This window comes from Pelophylax lessonae (assembly GCF_965119305.1).
Source record: "Pelophylax lessonae genome assembly, chromosome: 2".
Lineage (NCBI taxonomy): Eukaryota > Metazoa > Chordata > Amphibia > Anura > Ranidae > Pelophylax > Pelophylax lessonae.
The window spans coordinates 305,601,834-305,621,880 of record NC_138769.1 but is presented as its reverse complement, the minus strand read 5'-3'; the positions used below and the strand labels follow the sequence as shown (position 1 = coordinate 305,621,880).

Sequence of the window (20,047 nt, the reverse complement as noted above, 5' to 3'; positions counted from 1 at the left end):
TAAACAGTGCATTGAGGTCAGCTTATAGGTTGAAGACATCCTGTAGGGATGTTATTCCACTGCATAACTTGGTATCATCTGCAAAGACTGAAATGTTACTTTATATAATTTATAAAAATAATAAAAAAATGAAGGGTCCCAGCACTAAACCTTGGGGTACACCATTGATAAACTAAAACCATTCAGAGTATGAATTATTAACCACTACTCTCTGAATACGGTCTTTTAGTCAGTTTTCTATCCATTTACAAACTGATTTTTCCAAGCCTGTAGACTTTACTTTACACATTAGCTATATGTGGGGAAATCAGATTGGTCTTTCATGAACCCATGCTAACTGTTGGTCTTTTATTGAACTCTCCAGTATCTTCCAAACTATAGAAGGTATATAAAAAATTTGCCTTCTATTTGTCCCCAGTCACCCACTCTAGATTATTTTGTAAAATGCCTACATGCTCAGACCTGACCCTTTTTACTATTAATATATTTAAGATTTTTCTGATTTTACTCTCTTTTGCAGTCTGCCTTTTGTTTTGAATGTTTGAGGCTGTGATCTCCTTATTACATATTCTATTATATTCCTTGTAACAATTAAATGATCATAGTGTTACTTTTTTCTATATTTTTAAAAGGTATTTTCTTATAATTTATAGCTTTTTTAATCATTTCTGTTCGGTGTTCATTGATGCCAATAAGAAATGGGAATTCTTCAAAATGACTGTGTGAGAACACACTGCAAAATATATTCCTGTTTGCCTCACATTTTGGGCTTAGTTGCATCATTGCCAATCTCAGGAATTCACAGACCTAGGCAGGTACAAGACATACTCAAACAGCAAAATAATGAGGAATCTTGGCTGAGGTTGAAGAATCCAAAGGAAGAAATAAAAGTAAAGGGAAATGCTAGTAAAGACAAAAGTAAAAATGTCCATGGTCCTAGGACACTAACAAGAAACTGAGGTTTTCTATGTAGAGGATGAGTCATTCTAGGGTTGGATTGCAGTTCTTCTGTTTATTAGTGTCCAGTCTTCCTGTTGGCGGCAGTATAACTGATTATTTGACTTCCTGTGTGCCTCACTGGGTGAGAATAAAAACTAAACCTGGCCAAACACACATAGAATTCTTTCGCTCAGCTTGTGGCTGTGGTAACAGATTCCTCCACTAAAGCTTACAGCTCAAAGGGACAAAGCGGTTATACACCTGCAAACGGCGCCAGCCGGCTGTGAGAATACCTGAACAGCGTATGTATCATCTGGTTCACCAGAAACTGGCAGAAATTCACTCAGTGTACAGCCAGATTTATCAGTTTATTAAAGATAACTTCCACAAAATGAAAAAGATATGTTCTAATGACACGACTATAAAGAAGTGTAGACTGATGAACTGCAAGTAAATTCTGGATTAGCAGTTTTATCTCACAGACACTCTTTAAACCCACCTTGCCAAATTTGGTCATTATGACCCCTGACAGTCCATCAAAACATTTTTGAAGAAAATGGTCAGCATCGTCTTTGAAAACATAAACTCCAGAGGAAGTCCATTTACAAAATGCGTCAGCGGGGTGGATATGCATGATGTCACACGCTACAAGTAATCTTGTAAACTATGGTACAGGAAGGAGGTAAATAGCACTTGGAAGGAGGATTGAATACACAGCGGGGCGCTTTGGGGTGATTTCCTGTGGTGGAATCACAAGTTGGATAGGACTTCTTTTCACAATTAAACTGTGTGGACTTTATGTCAAGAAGACTGAGTGTTACCATATTACACAGTTTGTTATTGGGCACATGTTTTCTGACTTTTTTTTATATTGTGGTTTGAATTTTACATTTATGTAGAGAAGTGTTTAAATATTTTCTCTTAGTGCTTTGTATTTTTTGCAAATGATCACAGGGTTATCCCAGGTGATAATTTAACCACTTAAGGACCGAGCCTATTTCTGACATATGTTCTATGACACGTCAGTTTTTTTAGCTAGAAAATCACTTAGAATCCCCAAACATTATTAATATATATATATATATATATATATATATTTAGTAAATACTCTGGAGAATAAAATGGCGGTCGTTGCAATATTTTTTGTCATGCGGTATTTGTGCAGCCTTTCAAATGTCTATCAAATGAATATTTTTTTGGAAAAAATACATTTCACTGCATTTAAAAAAAACTAAACAGTAAAGTTAGCCCAATTTTTTTGTATATTATGAAAGATGATGTCATGCCGAGTAAATAGATACCCAAAATGTTACAGTTTAAAATTGCGCACACTCATGGAATAGCGACAAACTACGCTACTTAAAATTCTCTATAGGCGACAATTAAATTTTTTTTAACGGTTCCCAGTTTAGAATTAAAGAGTAGGTCTTTTTGTAGAATTATTGCTCTCGCTATGGCGATCGCTGCGACACTTCACATGTGTAGTTTGAACACCGTTTTCATTTGCAACTTACATATGCGTTTTCTTTCGTGCGCGAGCTCTCGGTGACGGGGTGCTTAAAAATGTTTTTTTTTCTATTTATTTTAATATTTTTAGCACTGTTTAAAAAATAAAATAAATAAAAAATCTGATCCCTTTTATTGTGTCACAAGGAAAATCCTTTGTGACAGTAATAGGGAGTGACAGGTACTCTTTATGGAGAGATCTGGGATCTTAAAGATCCCAGACCCCTCCACTGCACTTAAAAGTATTCAAAATGCCGAAATAGGCATTTTTGAATACTGAAAGTTTCTTAAATTTTGCGCTGTTAGCCGCCGAGTAAACCGGAAGTGGCGTCATGAAGCCGCTGGAGGGGGAGCCCCCTCCCACTCGCTGGGATAACAGCCGAGCGGCTCTCGAGCCAAATCGGCTGTTGACTTCTGAAAGCCAACCGCCGGCTCTAAAAAAAAGTACCAATTCTCCGAGCCAGCGTATGTATGTCCAATCCAGCAGGCCCTCAAGTTCCCCAGTTGTTGGTGAACCTAACGTAGACATGACTATAAAATTGTAAAGAGTTTTACAGCCTCACCCTAAAATAAAAAAGGTCCTCCTATGACACAAAGGAACTGATGTAAAGACAACCACAGAATGCCTACACATTATCAGTAATAGTTCATACACTTTGTTGGACTTGACTGTAAATACTATAATAAATCTTAATTTTTAATTAACATATAGTGGAGGTAAAGAATTTACTGTCCACAAAACGTTTGGCTCATGAGATTCCATCAGTTCTTTCTGACATTTAAAGTGATAATAAGCAAATGCTGTTTAATTTGCATTGTCTGTTCTATTTCTGTATGTGGATGATGGCACTAATTATTTTTATTAAAAAAAACCCATCTAAGTACCTTTTTTCCAAATCAATATACAACTGTCACATGACCCATATCTTTCCCAGCCTGTCTGAAGGGAAACAGAAGCAGGAGGAGCTTCTAGACCTTTGCTGCTGGTCACATGTTCAAAAAAAAAAACGGTCTTTGGAATACAGAGTGAAAGTAAATAAATAATATCAAAAAAGTGTTGTAAATTCGCATACAAATATATATTTGAAGCAAAATCTTATATTATTTTGTGGAAATAACACGGCGTGGACAAAATTCTGCCAGTCACAGGCTGTGTCACACCCCTCCAACCTGTGTCCTCGAATAAAAGAGAGGCGAAGCCTCCACTAATCTACAAGTAATATGCCATCCCTATTGCGTTTAGCTGATTAGTGGGCATGACAGAAGAGGGAGTGGGCTGTTATTTACCACTGTGTATACGCCAACATGCGTGACTCTATATTCACATGGGCTGCTCAGATGTGATAGGGAGGAAGTGCTCAGCATAGAAACTCACTGAAAACTGAGCATGTGTAGAGTTGCCACCACAGCTGCAAATTCCCTAGCTGAATTGGGGACATGAACAGAAGGTGGAGATAGAGAACAGAAGGTGGAGATAGAGAGCAGCAGGATCAACCAGGTTTTTTGCAGAATACAGAAAACTAATCTCATAGTGACTGAGTGAGTATGAACTGCATGTAATACATCATTTATTGATAGTTTTTTATGATGTGGGTCTAGTGACACTTTAAGGCTACCGTCAAAATATGGAAATTCATTTAAATAAGAATTGACAAGCTACAGGGAATAATCAGATTTTCGAGGAAACAATGCAGCCACGAAGAATGGGCTTAGATGATCAGATGTCTCATTGCCCATCATTCTCCAAAAGTTTTTAAGAAAATAAACTTCTGCACCTCCGTTTTAAAATTAAAAAAAAAAAAAAAGCATAACAAAACTTTTGGTTGCCTATGAAACTTATGTCTCTGCCTTTTGTCTTTTTTTGATTTTGTCATCATGGTTTATAAAGCTTTTGAAAAAATATATCATTCTGCAAAAATACTTCAGCTCAGCTCTGAGCACATTTGAAATAACACAACAAAATATCAATGGAACAATGCTGCCTTACTTTGTTTAGTGCTCCAGCTCCCGTCAGAATGATATGAGAGTTTTCAACCTGAATTGTTCTTTGACCCAGTCTGACCAAATATGCTCCAATCCCAATTGCTCGACAAGTTACCTATAAAGGCACACAGAAACAATATATTGTATAACCAACATAATAAAAGAGGATATCTAAACCCCAGAATAAACATATATGACAGTCCTTGGATGTAGTGACTGCATTTGTTTTCTTTTTTTTCTCAAGCTAAGAACATTTTCAGCAAATAAAGGAAATTCAATTTACTCCTGTAGATTACATATAACCTGTTTATAATTGTTTGCTAAAGTCTGTATATTACAAGCAATGCAATATCTCAAGTAATAAAAATGTAAAAAAAAAAAAAATGTCAGTTTAGTCAAAAAAATGCATGTACCCAAAAAACAAGAGGTTAAGATGAGTAAATATATTTTGTCCTAATTTTCAACAATTTGATATTGATTATTTAATTAACCAATATTTAGATGAAATCCTTCTCAGTAATATTTAATATGAAAATAGTTCATATTTAATGTGTCTACTGTCTGAACATTTAATGGAAAATGACATAGGAGCAGACACGTTACATGCGATTCCAGTGTTGGTCAAGCTAAAAGATGCTTAGAAGCCCCAAAAAACACTGCTCTATGTGCAGTATCCATTTACTCCTAATCCCTCTGTTACTCTATGATTCATTAAATGTCTTTAATTACTGTTGCTTGTGCGTTAATGTTAAGTTACTTACTTTCATTGTCACATTGATATTTGGCACTGAATGCCCAGAACATACAGTATATCTCATTTATTAGTTATACGGTATCTCACAAAAGTGAGTACACCCCTAACATTTTTGTAAATATTTTATTATATCTTTTGATGTGACAACACTGAAGAAATTACACTTTGCTACAATATAAAGTAGTGAGTGTACATCTTTTTATAACAGTGTAAATTTGCTGTTCCCTAAAAATAACTCAACACACAGCCAATAATGTCAAAACTTCTGGCAACAAAAGTGAGTACACCCCTAAGTGAGCATGTCCAAATTGGGCCCAAAGTGTCAATATTTTGTCTGGCCACCATTATTTTCCAGCACTGCCTTAATCCTCTTGGGCATGGAGTTCACCAGAGCTTCACAGGTTGCAACTGGAGTTCTCTTCCACTGCTTCATGACAACATCACGGAGCTGGTGGATGTTAGAGACCTTGCACTCCTCTACCTTCTATTTTAGGATGCCCCACAGATGCTCAATAGGGTTTAGGTCTGGAGACATGCTTGGCCAGTCCATCACCTTTACCCTCAGCTTCTTTAGGAAGGCAGTGGTTGTCTTGGAGGTTTGTTTGGGGTGGTTACCATGTTGGAATACTGCCCTGCGGCCCAGTCTCTGAAGGGAGAGGATCATGCTCTGCTTCAGTATGTCACAGTACATGTTGGCATTCATGGATCTCTCAATGAACTGTAGCTCCCCAGTGCCAGCAGCACTCATGCAGCCCTAGACCATGACATTCCCACCATCATGCTTGACTGTAGGCAAGACACACTTGTCTTTGTGCTCCTCACCTGGTTGCCGCCGCACACGCTTGACACCATCTAAACCAAATAAGTTTATCTTTGTCTCATCAGACCACAGGACATGGTTCCAGTAATCTATGTCCTTAGTCTGCTTGTCTTCGGCAAACTATTTGCGGGGCTTTCTTGTGCATCATCTTTAGAAGAGGCTTCCTTTTGCGACGACAGCCATGCAGACAAATTTGATGCAGTGTACTCTCTTATGGTCTGGGCACTGACAAGCTGATCCTCCACCCCTGCAACCTCTGCAGCAATGCTGGCAGCACTCATATGTCTATTTCCCAAAGACAACCTCTGAATTTGATGCTGAGCATGTGCACTCAACATCTTTAGTCGACCATGGCAAGACATGTTCTAAGTGGAACCTGTCCTGTTAAACTGCTGTACGGTCTTGGCCACCATGCTGCAGCTCAGTTTCAGGGTCTTGGCAATCTTCTTATAGCCTAGGCCATCTTTATGTAGAGGAACAATTCTTTTTTTCAGATCCTCAGTGAGTTCTTTGCCATGAGGTCCCATGTTGAACATCAAGTGAACAGTATGAGAGAGTGAGAGCGATAACACCAAATTTAACACACCTGCTCCCCATTCACACCTGGGACCTTGCAACACTAACGAGTCACATGACACCAGGGAGGAAAAACAGCAAATTGGGCCCAATTTTGACATTTTCACTTAGGGGTGTACTCAGTTTTGTTGCCAGCGGTTTAGACATTATTGGCTGTATGTTGAGTTATTTTGAGGGGACAGAAAATTTACACTGTTATACAAGCTGTACACTCACTACTTTACATTGTAGCAAAGTGTAATTTATTCAGTGTTGTCACATGAAAAGATATAATAAAATATTTACAAAAATGTTGTTAGGGGGTGGCATACTTTATACAGTGTGTTACCCGCTCAGTTGAGCTTGTATGTTTTTATAAATAAATCTACACAAAACCATTATAAGGCAAACTTTAATTAATTACTATTTTGGAAGGAATATTGTTTTATTTATTTTTGGCGACAATGGCTGAACAAACCTCCATATCTTTTCACCTTCCTTCCAGTCACACTCCACTTGGTGCAAGGGTGAGGGCTCATCCATCCTACTGCATTTTCCATATTGTATACAAAAAAACAAGGCCCCCTTCTTCTGGACTGTTAAAGGAGGATAGATTTTGCAACTTATGTTCAGAGATTTCACCAATAGAGAACCAGTGCAAGACTAAGCTCTCCAGTATCTCACTTTTGGATTAAATTACTTTTTTAAATACCAAATTCGTTCAACTAAATAAACTGGATGATTCACAAATTGGTTAAATGTAAAGTTGTAGCTATAGTGCAGGTAAACTATTAATATGTCTATTAGGTGAATATACAGCTTATGGTTTAGTTGTTACTCTCCATTAGGTGTCACTGTTTGTTTAGTTTTGTTAGCATCCTGTTCTTGTGTCTAGCTCTTTAGATGATTACATTGGGATCAGAGGTTTACAGATATAAATATATATATATATATATATATATATATATATATATATATATATATATATATAATTTTTTTTATAAGGTGGATTTTGTGTCTAGTTTACACTACAGCTCATCTCAATTTATTTTCAAATATTTTAAAGTGAGAACCATAAGAATTTGCGTGAAAAAATGGTATATGCTAAACCTGTCCTAAAATAGAAATTATGGCTGGAGCACATTATTATCACTGGTAAACCAAATAGCATGTAACTGATCATTTTACATGCTCAATACCATTAGTTTAGCTAACTTTACACTTAGAGCCTAACTCCAGCTTGTTTTTTTGTTTTTTTTTTATAACGTGCAGAAGACTTAAAATCTAAAAATCTTAAAATATTTATGTTTTTCATTTTTCTCTGAGATTCCATTGATTAAATTTCCTTTACTTCTGGCCCTGTGACACCAAGACAAGGAATGTGGAAAAAGGCTCTCACCAGGACTGGAAGATAGGGGCAGCTATAAAATTATCAGAAGTTGTTCACTCTACTAAATATGTGTTGTTTGGTCTCTATGTTGATGCTGGAGATTTCCCCATCACTTCCTATCCTAAAAGAGGCATAAATAGCAATAAAAACCAGATGGGAATGTTTCATCTATTCCTCACACTATCCAAAATAATAATAAAAATAAATAATCTGGGTTTTAGGACTTTTAATAATATAGGTAATTCCCTTTCACACAGCCTGAAACCTGGATCTCTATGGATGAGCTAACATTTCATTGCTAGCACATTTAAATGGTCCCCGTTGGTGCCTCTCCACTTCTTGTATTTTCTTACAGCTGTGTAGACAGTAGAAATTTTTTGCATCAACATTACTCATTCCCTGCATAGTTACTACCCTGCTTTAGGATCAAAGCCTGTTTTTTTGTAAGAATGTGATAAAATACGGGGACAAATCAGGCTCGCATGCACAAAATCCTTACGCTACATTCAGCTTGTGTGTTTTTGTTTCTTTTGGAAATGTGCTTTAATACAATTAATACACTGCTTTTTGCGATTACCAGATTAATCGTGATGACTTCTTCATAAGCCAATGAGGATTCTCCAGCAATCATACCAGATCCTCGAAGATTCTCCACTCCGAGGCCTTCTTCCTTACCAATGATATCTGTTATTTTATACCTGGAGGTAGAAAACAAATTAATAAGATTGTTGTATTGTGCAGACAGTAAATGACATTCCAAATTGGCTTCCTAAGAGACAAACATGCAAACCATTTAGTAACACCAACATCTTTCAAAGCTCTTTATAAAAGTTGGGACATTTAAAGCGTTAAAGCAATATCACTTTGCCCTTATTTACCCCTAAGTGTTTTGTAGCTTGAATCTCCAAAACGCTTAACAATCCAAATCCCATACATTTTAATTGTCCCTGTTCACATTTGAGCATTCAGATGCCTGTAGCTGAACATGGTACATGAGCAATGTTTTAGAAAGAATAGGGCATTGTTGGCTCCAATGACTTCAATGTAGTCCAGCCTTTTTCAACCAGGGTGCCCTGGCACCCTGGTGTGTCTTCAGGGGTGCCTTGGCCAAATGCCTAGAAATTGCCCAAAAATTGTATACAAGCCAGTAGAAGGATCAAGCCTGCCTATTACTTACATAAGGCCTTATTATTATTATTACAACCTTCCAGCCGCCAGTGTCCTAACAACCAATGACATCATCAGTTAATAACGAGGATGTTGGATATTTGCACAGCATCCTTCCCCCCTGCCCCCTCCATCAGCTCTGGGATCACATTAGCTGAGTGAGAGAAAGAAACTGAGGGAGAAGAGAAACATTGGAATACTAGTCAGCACCAGTGTGCAAAGGCGTGTGTCTCCTCTAACGTTGGGTGTTCTACATGTATGGTTGTTGCTGTATTATGTAAAACTATTAGTTCAGTTTTTAGGCTTTAGAATGGGGTGCCTCAAAGTTGTGCGGAATTTTAAAGGGTGACTTGTCTGAAAAAAGGTTGAGAAAAACTGATGTAGTCATACAACAAAAGCACAAAAACCCATGGTACGCGTGTTTTTCAGGCACTCCCAATAATAAGTCTAATGGGCCAAAAACGCACAATCCTGCCCCAAAAGAGAAGTATGGCACTGCACTCTTAAAAAACAGTCAAAATCGCAAACAAAATGCCTCAAAATCACCTACATACACAGTGCTAAAGTGTGAATGTGGATTTAAACTTAAAAAAGGTTTTGCAGTGTTTGGAGATAGCGACAGAATCACCAGCTTCAGTAGCTAGTAATGTGATCAAATGCAGCTGATGATGATCATTGCACACTAGTAATTTGTAGCTGCCTGGAGTAGAATTTTAGCCAGCTATGATGGCAAATAAGCAGAGAGATTCGTAGTAGATACAAACTAGTGTTGCTAGTGTGACATGGACCTAACAATTTTAACAATTTCTGCATTATTTGTCATTAATAATAGAAAATATTGGAAAATTTTGCATGTGTAATACAGCTTTTGTGCCATACCTTAGAAGCACTTCTCCCCTGAAACCTCTCAACTAATGGAACTTTAGTCAGAAAATGATGTCCTGCTACATCACTCCAGGCTGGCCCCTTTTGTAGATATGAATATGTAAAACATTTTAAAAAGTGCCTATACTGTTTAAAATCCAGTAATACAGTCTCATCCTGCTCTGCACATGCTCAGTTGCTCTCTACTTTTAGGCACTGTGCCAAATTTTTAGAGGCCAATCTGCTGCCTAAAGATTTACTGCTGCTTAGGGGCTATGGGCTTCAGCAAAATGGCAGCCTCCAGCAAGAACAACCAGGAGCAATGCTGTGGACAATTTACAGAAAACACTCATTTTGGTAGCATGATTATTAATATGGAATGCATGTTCCTTGCTAAGGAACATTATTTTTATGAAGCTGTTATGGCTAAAAATCTACTTTAACTTCATTATATAATGTTAACCAGCTGAACCTCTGATGTATTTTCCTACATGTAAACGTCTGCTTGCATTAAAACAATATATGTTGATCAATATGTTTTCACCGATACAGTATGTGTGCTCTGAACATACCACACAAAAAAGATGCTTAATTTAACTTCTCTCAAAAACTGTATATCTTTGCTTGTTGAAAACAATTGTCTCAAAAAAGAACTTTCCATTCAGCCTTGATATGTAATGCAACTGGGTAAAAAAAAAGATGATTTTTTTTTTTAGGTATAGCAGAGACTTGAAAAAAAAGAAAAAACGAGTGAAGTAGAATTTTGATTATTTGTAGATAGTGTTGAGCGAACACGGACTGTATTATTCGTGTTCGTACCGAATAATTGGATTTTTTGTACCCGAACACGGACACGGACACTTTACTGTATGTTCGGGTAAAAATCCGTGTTCGGTCGTTTTATTTCCGGGTTTTGCATGCTTTGGCGCTCTTTTCATGGCGGGCTTTCAACAGCCAATCAACAATCGTTTAACTGGTGTGCCTTAAGCCATCCCAGCCATGCCTGCAAATGTCTCAGTAGCTGTGATTGGCCGTCTGAAGCATGTGACCAAGTCTTTATAAGTTCGAGGCAGCCGCAGCGGCGTCATTATGCTGCTTAGATTCAGGGACAGAGCACACATCAACGTGCTGGCTGCTGATTAGGGAAAGATAGGCAGGAAAAAACCATTTGTGTCCGGATAGAATTGAGGGACAGGTCGGAGTGTTTAGGCAGGGCGAGTTGTAGGCATTTTAGGGATAGAGTCTGCTGAATTATATAGGGTCAGTGTCTTCTACAAACTACAATCGATATTGCTGTGTGGGGGGTGGGGTCTGCACTCAATCCTGATCTACGATCTCTTCTCAATCCTGTTAGGGACAGAGTCTGCTGAATTTTAGGGAAACTGTGTTCTACAAACTACAATCGATATTGCTGTGTGGTGTGGGATTGGAGATAGGCAGGTGTCAGTGATCCACATCCATTTTTCTGTGTGTGAGCTGCAGTGAACACAATCTTTTTGGGCTGCAGTGAACACAATCTTTTTGGGCTGCAGTGAACACAATCTTTTTGGGCTGCAGTGAACACAATCTTTTTGGGGTGCAGTGAACAAAATCTTTTTGGGGTGCAGTGAACACAATCCTTTTTGGTGTGCAGTGAACACAATCTTTGTGGGGTGCAGTGAACAAAATCCTTTGTGGGGTGCAGTGAACACAATCTTTTTGGGGTGCAGTGAACAAAATCCTTTTTGGGGTGCAGTGAACAACATCCTTTTTGGGGTGCAGTGAACACAATCTTTTTGGGGTGCAGTGAACAAAATCCTTTGTGGGGTGCAGTGAACACAATCTTTTTGGGGTGCAGTGAACACAATCTTTTTGGGGTGGAGTGAACAACATCCTTTTTGGGGTGCAGTGAACAAAATCCTTTTTGGGGTGCAGTGAACAAAATCATTTTTGGGGTGCAGTGAACACAATCTTTTTGGGGTGCAGTGAACACAATCTTTGTGGGGTGCAGTGAACACAATCTTTTTGGGGTGGAGTGAACAACATCCTTTTTGGGGTGCAGTGAACAACATCCTTTTTGGGGTGCAGTGAACACAATCTTTTTGGGGTGCAGTGAACACAATCTTTGTGGGGTACAGTGAACAGAATCTTTGTGGGGTGCAGTGAACACAATCTTTGGGGGGTACAGTGAACACAATCTTTGTGAGGTGCAGTGAACACAATCTTTGTGGGGTGCAGTGAACACAATCATTGTGGGGTGCAGTGAACTCAATCTTTGTGGGGTACAGTGAACACAATCTCATACTGAAGGTTTGAGGGTGCTGCCTGTTCCATACTCCCCCTACTCCTCATCTAGCCTTTTAGGGGTACAAACAATAGTAATTGGGGCCTAGTGTGGTTGTGTACGTGTGATATACATACACTTTTTTGGGATCATATTTTCTATTCCGCTATTTAATCAAAAACCTTTGGGGATCAGTTAAATTGGGGGATAGTCTGTGTTGGTACGTGTGAGAGAGATCCACCTTTCCAAGTTGTTGGGGTTCATCTCATACTTCTGAAGGTTTGAGGGTGCTGCCTGTTCCATACTCCCCCTACTCCTAGCCTTTTAGGGGTACAAACAATAGTAATTGGGGCCTAGTGTGGTTGTGTACGTGTGATATACATACACTTTTTTGGGATCATATTTTCTATTCCGCTATTTAATCAAAAACCTCTGGGGATCAGTTAAATTGGGGGATAGTCTGTGTTGGTACGTGTGAGAGAGATCCACCTTTCCAAGTTGTTGGGGTTCATCTCATACTTCTGAAGGTTTGAGGGTGCTGCCTGTTCCATACTCCCCCTACTCCTAGCCTTTTAGGGGTACAAACAATAGTAATTGGGGCCTAGTGTGGTTGTGTACGTGTGATATACATACACTTTTTTGGGATCATATTTTCTATTCCGCTATTTAATCAAAAACCTTTGGGGATCAGTTAAATTGGGGGATAGTCTGTGTTGGTACGTGTGAGAGAGATCCACCTTTCCAAGTTGTTGGGGTTCATCTCATACTTCTGAAGGTTTGAGGGTGCTGCCTGTTCCATACTCCCCCTACTCCTAGCCTTTTAGGGGTACAAACAATAGTAATTGGGGCCTAGTGTGGTTGTGTACGTGTGATATACATACACTTTTTTGGGATCATATTTTCTATTCCGCTATTTAATCAAAAACCTCTGGGGATCAGTTAAATTGGGGGATAGTCTGTGTTGGTACGTGTGAGAGAGATCCACCTTTCCAAGTTGTTGGGGTTCATCTCATACTTCTGAAGGTTTGAGGGTGCTGCCTGTTCCATACTCCCCCTACTCCTAGCCTTTTAGGGGTACAAACAATAGTAATTGGGGCCTAGTGTGGTTGTGTACGTGTGATATACATACACTTTTTTGGGATCATATTTTCTATTCCGCTATTTAATCAAAAACCTTTGGGGATCAGTTAAATTGGGGGATAGTCTGTGTTGGTACGTGTGAGAGAGATCCACCTTTCCAAGTTGTTGGGGCTCATCTCATACTTCTGAAGGTTTGAGGGTGCTGCCTGTTCCATACTCCCCCTACTCCTAGCCTTTTAGGGGTACAAACAATAGTAATTGGGGCCTAGTGTGGTTGTGTACGTGTGATATACATACACTTTTTTGGGATCATATTTTCTATTCCGCTATTTAATCAAAAACCTTTGGGGATCAGTTAAATTGGGGGATAGTCTGTGTTGGTACGTGTGAGAGAGATCCACCTTTCCAAGTTGTTGGGGTTCATCTCATACTTCTGAAGGTTTGAGGGTGCTGCCTGTTCCATACTCCCCCTACTCCTAGCCTTTTAGGGGTACAAACAATAGTAATTGGGGCCTAGTGTGGTTGTGTACGTGTGATATACATACACTTTTTTGGGATCATATTTTCTATTCCGCTATTCAATAAAAACCTTTGAGGATCAATTGAATTGCGGGATAGTCTGTGTCGGTACGTGTGAGAGAGATCCACCTTTCCAAGTTGTTGGGGTTCATCTCATACTTCTGAAGGTTTGAGGGTGCTGCCTGTTCCATACTCCCCCTACTCCTAGCCTTTTAGGGGTACAAACAATAGTAATTGGGGCCTAGTGTGGTTGTGTACGTGTGATATACATACACTTTTTTTGGATCATATTTTCTATTCCGCGATTTAATCAAAAACCTTTGGGGATCAGTTAAATTGGGGGATAGTCTGTGTCGGTACGTGTGAGAGAGATCCACCTTTCCAAGTTGTTGGGGTTCATCTCATACTTCTGAAGGTTTGAGGGTGCTGCCTGTTCCATACCCCCCCTACTCCTCATCTAGCCTTTTAGGGGTACAAACAATAGTAATTGGGGCCTAGTGTGGTTGTGTACGTGCGAGATACATACACTTTTTTTGATCATATTTCCTATTCCGCTATTCAATAAAAACCTTTGAGGATCAATTGAATTGCGGGATAGTCTGTGTCGGTACGTGTGAGAGAGATCCACCTTTCCAAGTTGTTGGGGTTCATCTCATACTTCTGAAGGTTTGAGGGTGCTGCCTGTTCCATACTCCCCCTACTCCTCATCTAGCCTTTTAGGGGTACAAACAATAGTAATTGGGGCCCAGTGTGGTTGTGTACGTGTGATATACATACACTTTTTTTGGATCATATTTTCTATTCCGCTATTTAATTTAACTGGGCCTCCATGCGAGACCTGTGTGCCTTGTTGCGCTGTTTTGAGTACTCCACCAACATGGCCAGTGGCAATGACGCCGTTCTCAGCTTAACTATCCCACTTCTATGCCTCCTTGAAAAAACAATTCGGGCGATGATGGAAGAGGATGTGGCACAGGATGAGGAGGAGGAGGAGGATGAAGAGGTAACATTTCCAAGGCTTTCAGGGCAGTCATTCGCAAGGGGCTCCGAGGGTGGGTTCCTGCACACGCAAACGCCAGGGACGCAATTGTCCAGCAGGGGCACAGTTCTGGAGGATGAGGAGGATGAGGAGGAGGAGGAGCTGGAGGAGGAGATGGAACCATGTTCACAGCAGGGTGGCACCCAGGCCAGCTCATGGCCATCACTGGTGCGTGGCTGGGGGGATACAGAGGACACGGACGATACACCTCCCACAGAGGACAGCCTTTCGTTGCCTCTGGGCAGCCTGGCACACATGAGCGATTACATGCTGCAGTGTCTCCACAACGACCGCCGAGTTGCCCACATTCTAACTTGTGCTGATTACTGGGTGGCCACGCTGCTGGATCCCCGTTACAAGGACAACGTACCGTCCTTAATTCACTCACTGGAGCGCGATCGCAAGATGCGCGAGTACAAGCGCACGCTGGTAGACGCCATGCTGCTGGCATTCCCATCTGACAGCGGGGCCACAGTGGAAGCACAAGGCAGAGGAGGAGGAGGAGGAGGTCGCCAACGCAACCAGGGCACCGCCAGCACCTCAGAAGGCAGGGTTAGCATGGCCGAAATGTGGAAAAGCTTTGTCAGCACGCCACAACAAACAGCAGCACCAGCAGCTCAGATGGAACGTCTTAGCAGGAGGCAGCATTTTACCAACATGGTGGAGCAGTATGTGTGCACACGCCTACATGTAGTGAATGACGGGTCTGCCCCCTTCAACTTCTGGGTCTCCAAATTGGGCACATGGCTTGAGCTTGCCCTTTACGCCTTGGAGGTGCTGGCGTGCCCTGCAGCCAGTGTATTATCTGAACGGGTATTTAGCACGGCTGGGGGCGTTATAACAGACAAGCGCAGCCGCCTGTCCAGAGACAATGTGGACAAGCTCACGTTCATTAAAATGAACCAGGCATGGATCCCACGGGACTTTTCCGTACCTTATGCAGAATAGCAATGGATACCGACCTTACCCACCCATTGTTCCATTTTTGCTCTTTCTCACTCTTTTGGGGTGTACCCTCATTTAAAATTTTTGAAAAGAAGCAGTGTTGGCTACCTCGTCCTCCTCCTCAGGGCCAGATTAATGTAGGGGCTATTGGAGCTGCAGCTCCAGGCCCCTACCTTTTATATAGGCCCCGGGTTGGCCATATTCACTGTTACCGCTCTTCTGTCACTTGTAAACACAGAAGTCTGGCTTCTATGCTCGCTTCCCCAGGCAGCACCCTCAGAACCTCCCCACACAGCGTGAAGGCCGGACAAGGAGGGACAGTTGGCGATGCATGGATGTGTTTATGGGCTTCAGAGACAGCATCCCATGTTGAATTAGGCATGCATGGCTGCACCCTTCCTCCTCTGGGTGCATGGCAAGGCACGGCCCTTAAGGCCCTTCAAAATCCTCAGCACCAAGCCCATGATGCTGTTAATCCGGCCCTGGTCCTCCTCCACCGCCGCTTCCACCTACACCGCCCATAGGTGTGCGCAGCCTATTGCATTAAGGTGTGCACCCCAAAGTTGAAATACACATGCATGTGTTTGCCAGCAGGGAGAGTAATGTATCGGGGCCATGTACCTGTAGGCAAGGAGAAATAGAGCAGAGCAGGTCCCAGGGAGATCTTTCCCATCTCCTCACTGGCAATGCTATGTGCCCTAGGTGATTAGGGTGTGCCCAGGCACACCCAGCACACCCTGTGCGCACGCCTATGTCACCGCTAGGCTTGTGACGGTATCAGATTTTCATGCTGAGATTAATTGATTAAGGTTTTGCCACGGTATACGGTATTATCACGGTATTCTATTATTAAATTTAAATTATTAAATTTCCACCTCACTTCAATTTCATTGCTGAATTTAGGGGCTTTGGTTCACTTATGCACATTATTATATAGTCAGTCAGTACAGACTCTGTGAACCAGGCCTAAAATAGGTCATCAAGCAGTGTCTGGCCTAACTGGTGATAACTGGTTCTGGCGCTCGGCTCCGATCCGATGGCCTGGTCATTAAGAGGGCAAATCCTTGTGGTCAAGAAGTGGTTAAACCTGAAGGAGGTGTTGTTTATAAATTACTTTACTATTGCTTTAGGCCTGGTTCACATGTATGCGGGTTGGTGGTTCACATTTGCACAGGCATAGCAGCCCATTGATTTGAATGGGCTGCTATGCCCTCATTTTCCGCAGAAAAAAGGTGCATGCAGCATTTTTTTTAAATTCAGTGGCCTTGAAATCCATCCTGCTTTTGCACCATGCGACTAACCTGCAGTTCCTGCTCTGGCAAGCTTTCTGCATTTTTTGTATACGTGGGCACGGCATTTAAAAATAAACAGTTTGCGTGTGCAGCAACGGCAGGTAAGTCGCATGGTGCAAAAGAAGGATGGATTTCATGGCCACTGCATTTTTTTAAATTCTGCATGCACCTTTTTTCAGCTGAAAACGCAGGCATAGCAGCTCAAGCCCATTCACATCAATGGGCTGCTATGCCTGTGCAAATGTGGGCCCCCAACCCGCATACATGTGAACCAGGCCTAAAGCAATAGTAAAGTCATTAATTGGTTAAACCTGCAGGAGGACCGGTGTTTTTATCTATTAATGACTTTACTATTGCTTTAGGCCTGGTTCACATGTATGCGGGTTGGGGGCCCACATTTGCACAGGCATAGCAGCCCATTGATGTGAATGGGCTTGAGCTGCTATGCCTGCGTTTTCAGCTGAAAAAAGGTGCATGCAGAATTTAAAAAAATGCAGTGGCCATGAAATCCATCCTTCTTTTGCACCATGCGACTTACCTGCCGTTGCTGCACACGCAAACTGTTTATTTTTAAATGCCGTGCCCACGTATACAAAAAATGCAGAAAGCTTGCCAGAGCAGGAACTGCAGGTTAGTCGCATGGTGCAAAAGCAGGATGGATTTCAAGGCCACTGAATTTAAAAAAAATGCTGCATGCACCTTTTTTCTGCGGAAAATGAGGGCATAGCAGCCCGTTCAAATCAATGGGCTGCTATGCCTGTGCAAATGTGGGCCGCCAACCCGCATACATGTGAACCGCCAACCCGCATACATGTGAACCACCAACCCGCATACATGTGAACCAGGCCTAAAGCAATAGTAAAGTCATTAATAGATAAAAACACCGGTCCTCCTGCAGGTTTAACCACTTCTGGATCGCAAGGATTTGCCCCTTTAAAGACCAGGCCATCGGATCAGAGCGCCAGGACCAGTCATCACCAGGTAGGCCAGACACTGCTTGATGGCTATATAATAATGTAATGTGGGCTGCTAGGCGTGTGTGTGTGTATATATATATTTATTAGAGCTGCACGATTCTGGCCAAAATGAGAATCACGATTTTTTAGCTTGGAATAAAGATCACGATTCTCTCACGATTCTCTGTGTAACAAAAAAAAAAAAAATTGGGATAACTTTACTGTTACGTTTTTTTTTTTTTTTTTATTCATTAAAGTCTAATCATTGCGTTTGAAAGACTGCTGCGCAAATACAGTGTGACATAAAATATTACAACAATCGCCATTTTATTCTGTAGGGTCTCTGCTAAAAAAATATATAAAATGTTTGGGGGTTCTAAGTACTTTTCTAGCAAAAAAAAAACTGATTTTAACTTGCAAACAGCAAGTGTCAGAAAAAGATCCAGTCTTTAAGAGGTTAAACTTCCTTTCTCCCTGGCAGAGGGAAGGAAAAGATACAAATGTAATCATTTTTGTTTATAGTTAGGAGACTTAATGCTGAAAGGTGTTAGCTGAGTGAGTGAATGAGTCATCCAGCTCACTGAAATGTATCAATTCACAAGTCAGGCAGACTTGACAGAGAAACTCGGTATTTTAAAAATGCCACAATAACAATACCGTGGCTATGCAATACCGCGATATATCGAATTACCGAAAACCGGCATATGTCTAGTCACCGCCACATCCACCACCACCTCAACCTCCCTCCTACTCCATATGGGCCTCGTCCTTCAGAGATGAAGAACATTGTTTTATTTTTCTGTTTTTTTTTGTTGTTTTAAGTTATTTCCCTATCCACATTTGTTTGCAGAGCACTTGCCATGCTCTTAATTACGTTTTGCTGGCATTTGCAGCACTCTAGCCCTTTCCTTTGGTGTTTTAGAGCCATTTTAGTGCCTTAAAGTTCGGGTCCCCATTGACTTCAATGGGGTTCGGTGTCCGGGAAAAGTTCGGTAAAAGTCCGGGACACGGACCCGGACTTTTTTTTAAAGTTCGGCCGAACCCGTCGAACACGGACATCTAGGTGTTCGCTCAACCCTATTTGTAGACAGACAATGTCACCAAACATCTGGAATATAAAGGAAAAGTTGAGCCCCCTGCCTTTAAAGGCCCAGAAGGAGCTCACTTTATTTACCCCTGTAGCTACAGCTTAGGTACCACATAAAAATCTTGTTAATTTGGAAGTATATTAACCTCTTACAGACGGCCCACCGCAGATATACTGTGGCAGGCAGCCCTTCCTGCGAAAACTAGAGTAGCAGCGGAAACTCCGATGCATAGGGCCAGCGGCTCTGATTGCCGCCAGGCACCCGTGATCGTTCCCCCGCTAAGAGAGAAGGACGGTCAGCTATTGTAAACACAGATGACCATTCTTCTCTTTGAAATGATCGCAGAGCACCTGTGATCCTTCTATGTAGGATCACAGGTCTCTGTGATCATTTCAAAAGCCCAACCCCCATACAGTTACATACATCACATAGGTACACATTTAACCCCTTGATCACCCACAGTGTTATCTCCTTCCCTGCCAGTGTCATTATTACAGTAACAGTGCATATTTTTAGCACTGATTACTGTAGTAATGTCACTGGTCTCCCCAAAAGTGTCAAAAATGTCAGTTAGTGGTCCGAGCTGTCCGCCGCAATGTCGCAGTCCCGTTAAAAATCGCAGCTCACCGCCATTACTAGTAAAAAAAAAAAAAAAACAATAAAAATGACAAATCTTTTCCGTAGTTAGTAGACGCGATAAAATTTGCGCAAACCTTTCAAAATACGCTTATTGTGATTTTTTTAACAAAAATATGTAGCAGAAAACAAATTGGCCTATAGCGCACAAAATAAAAATTGCAGAGGTGATCAAATATCACCAAAAGAAAGCTCTATTTGGGGGGAATAAAAGGACATCAATTTTATTTGGGTACAGCGTGCCGAATTGC

General features: G+C 41.0%; 1 protein-coding gene across 2 annotated transcripts in view; it reads right to left on the bottom strand.

Annotated features, from left to right (window-relative positions):
* The window catches only part of ACACA (acetyl-CoA carboxylase alpha), a 525,165-nt gene that overhangs the window by 170,428 nt on the left and 334,690 nt on the right, over positions 1-20,047 (bottom strand). For both annotated transcript variants that reach the window (XM_082245775.1, XM_082245774.1), the window contains exons 43-44: positions 8,525-8,645; positions 4,433-4,543 (exon numbers count right to left, since the gene is read on the bottom strand). In XM_082245775.1, coding sequence (XP_082101901.1) covers positions 4,433-4,543; positions 8,525-8,645 — 232 coding nt within the window. The remainder of the gene's footprint in view (positions 1-4,432; positions 4,544-8,524; positions 8,646-20,047) is intronic.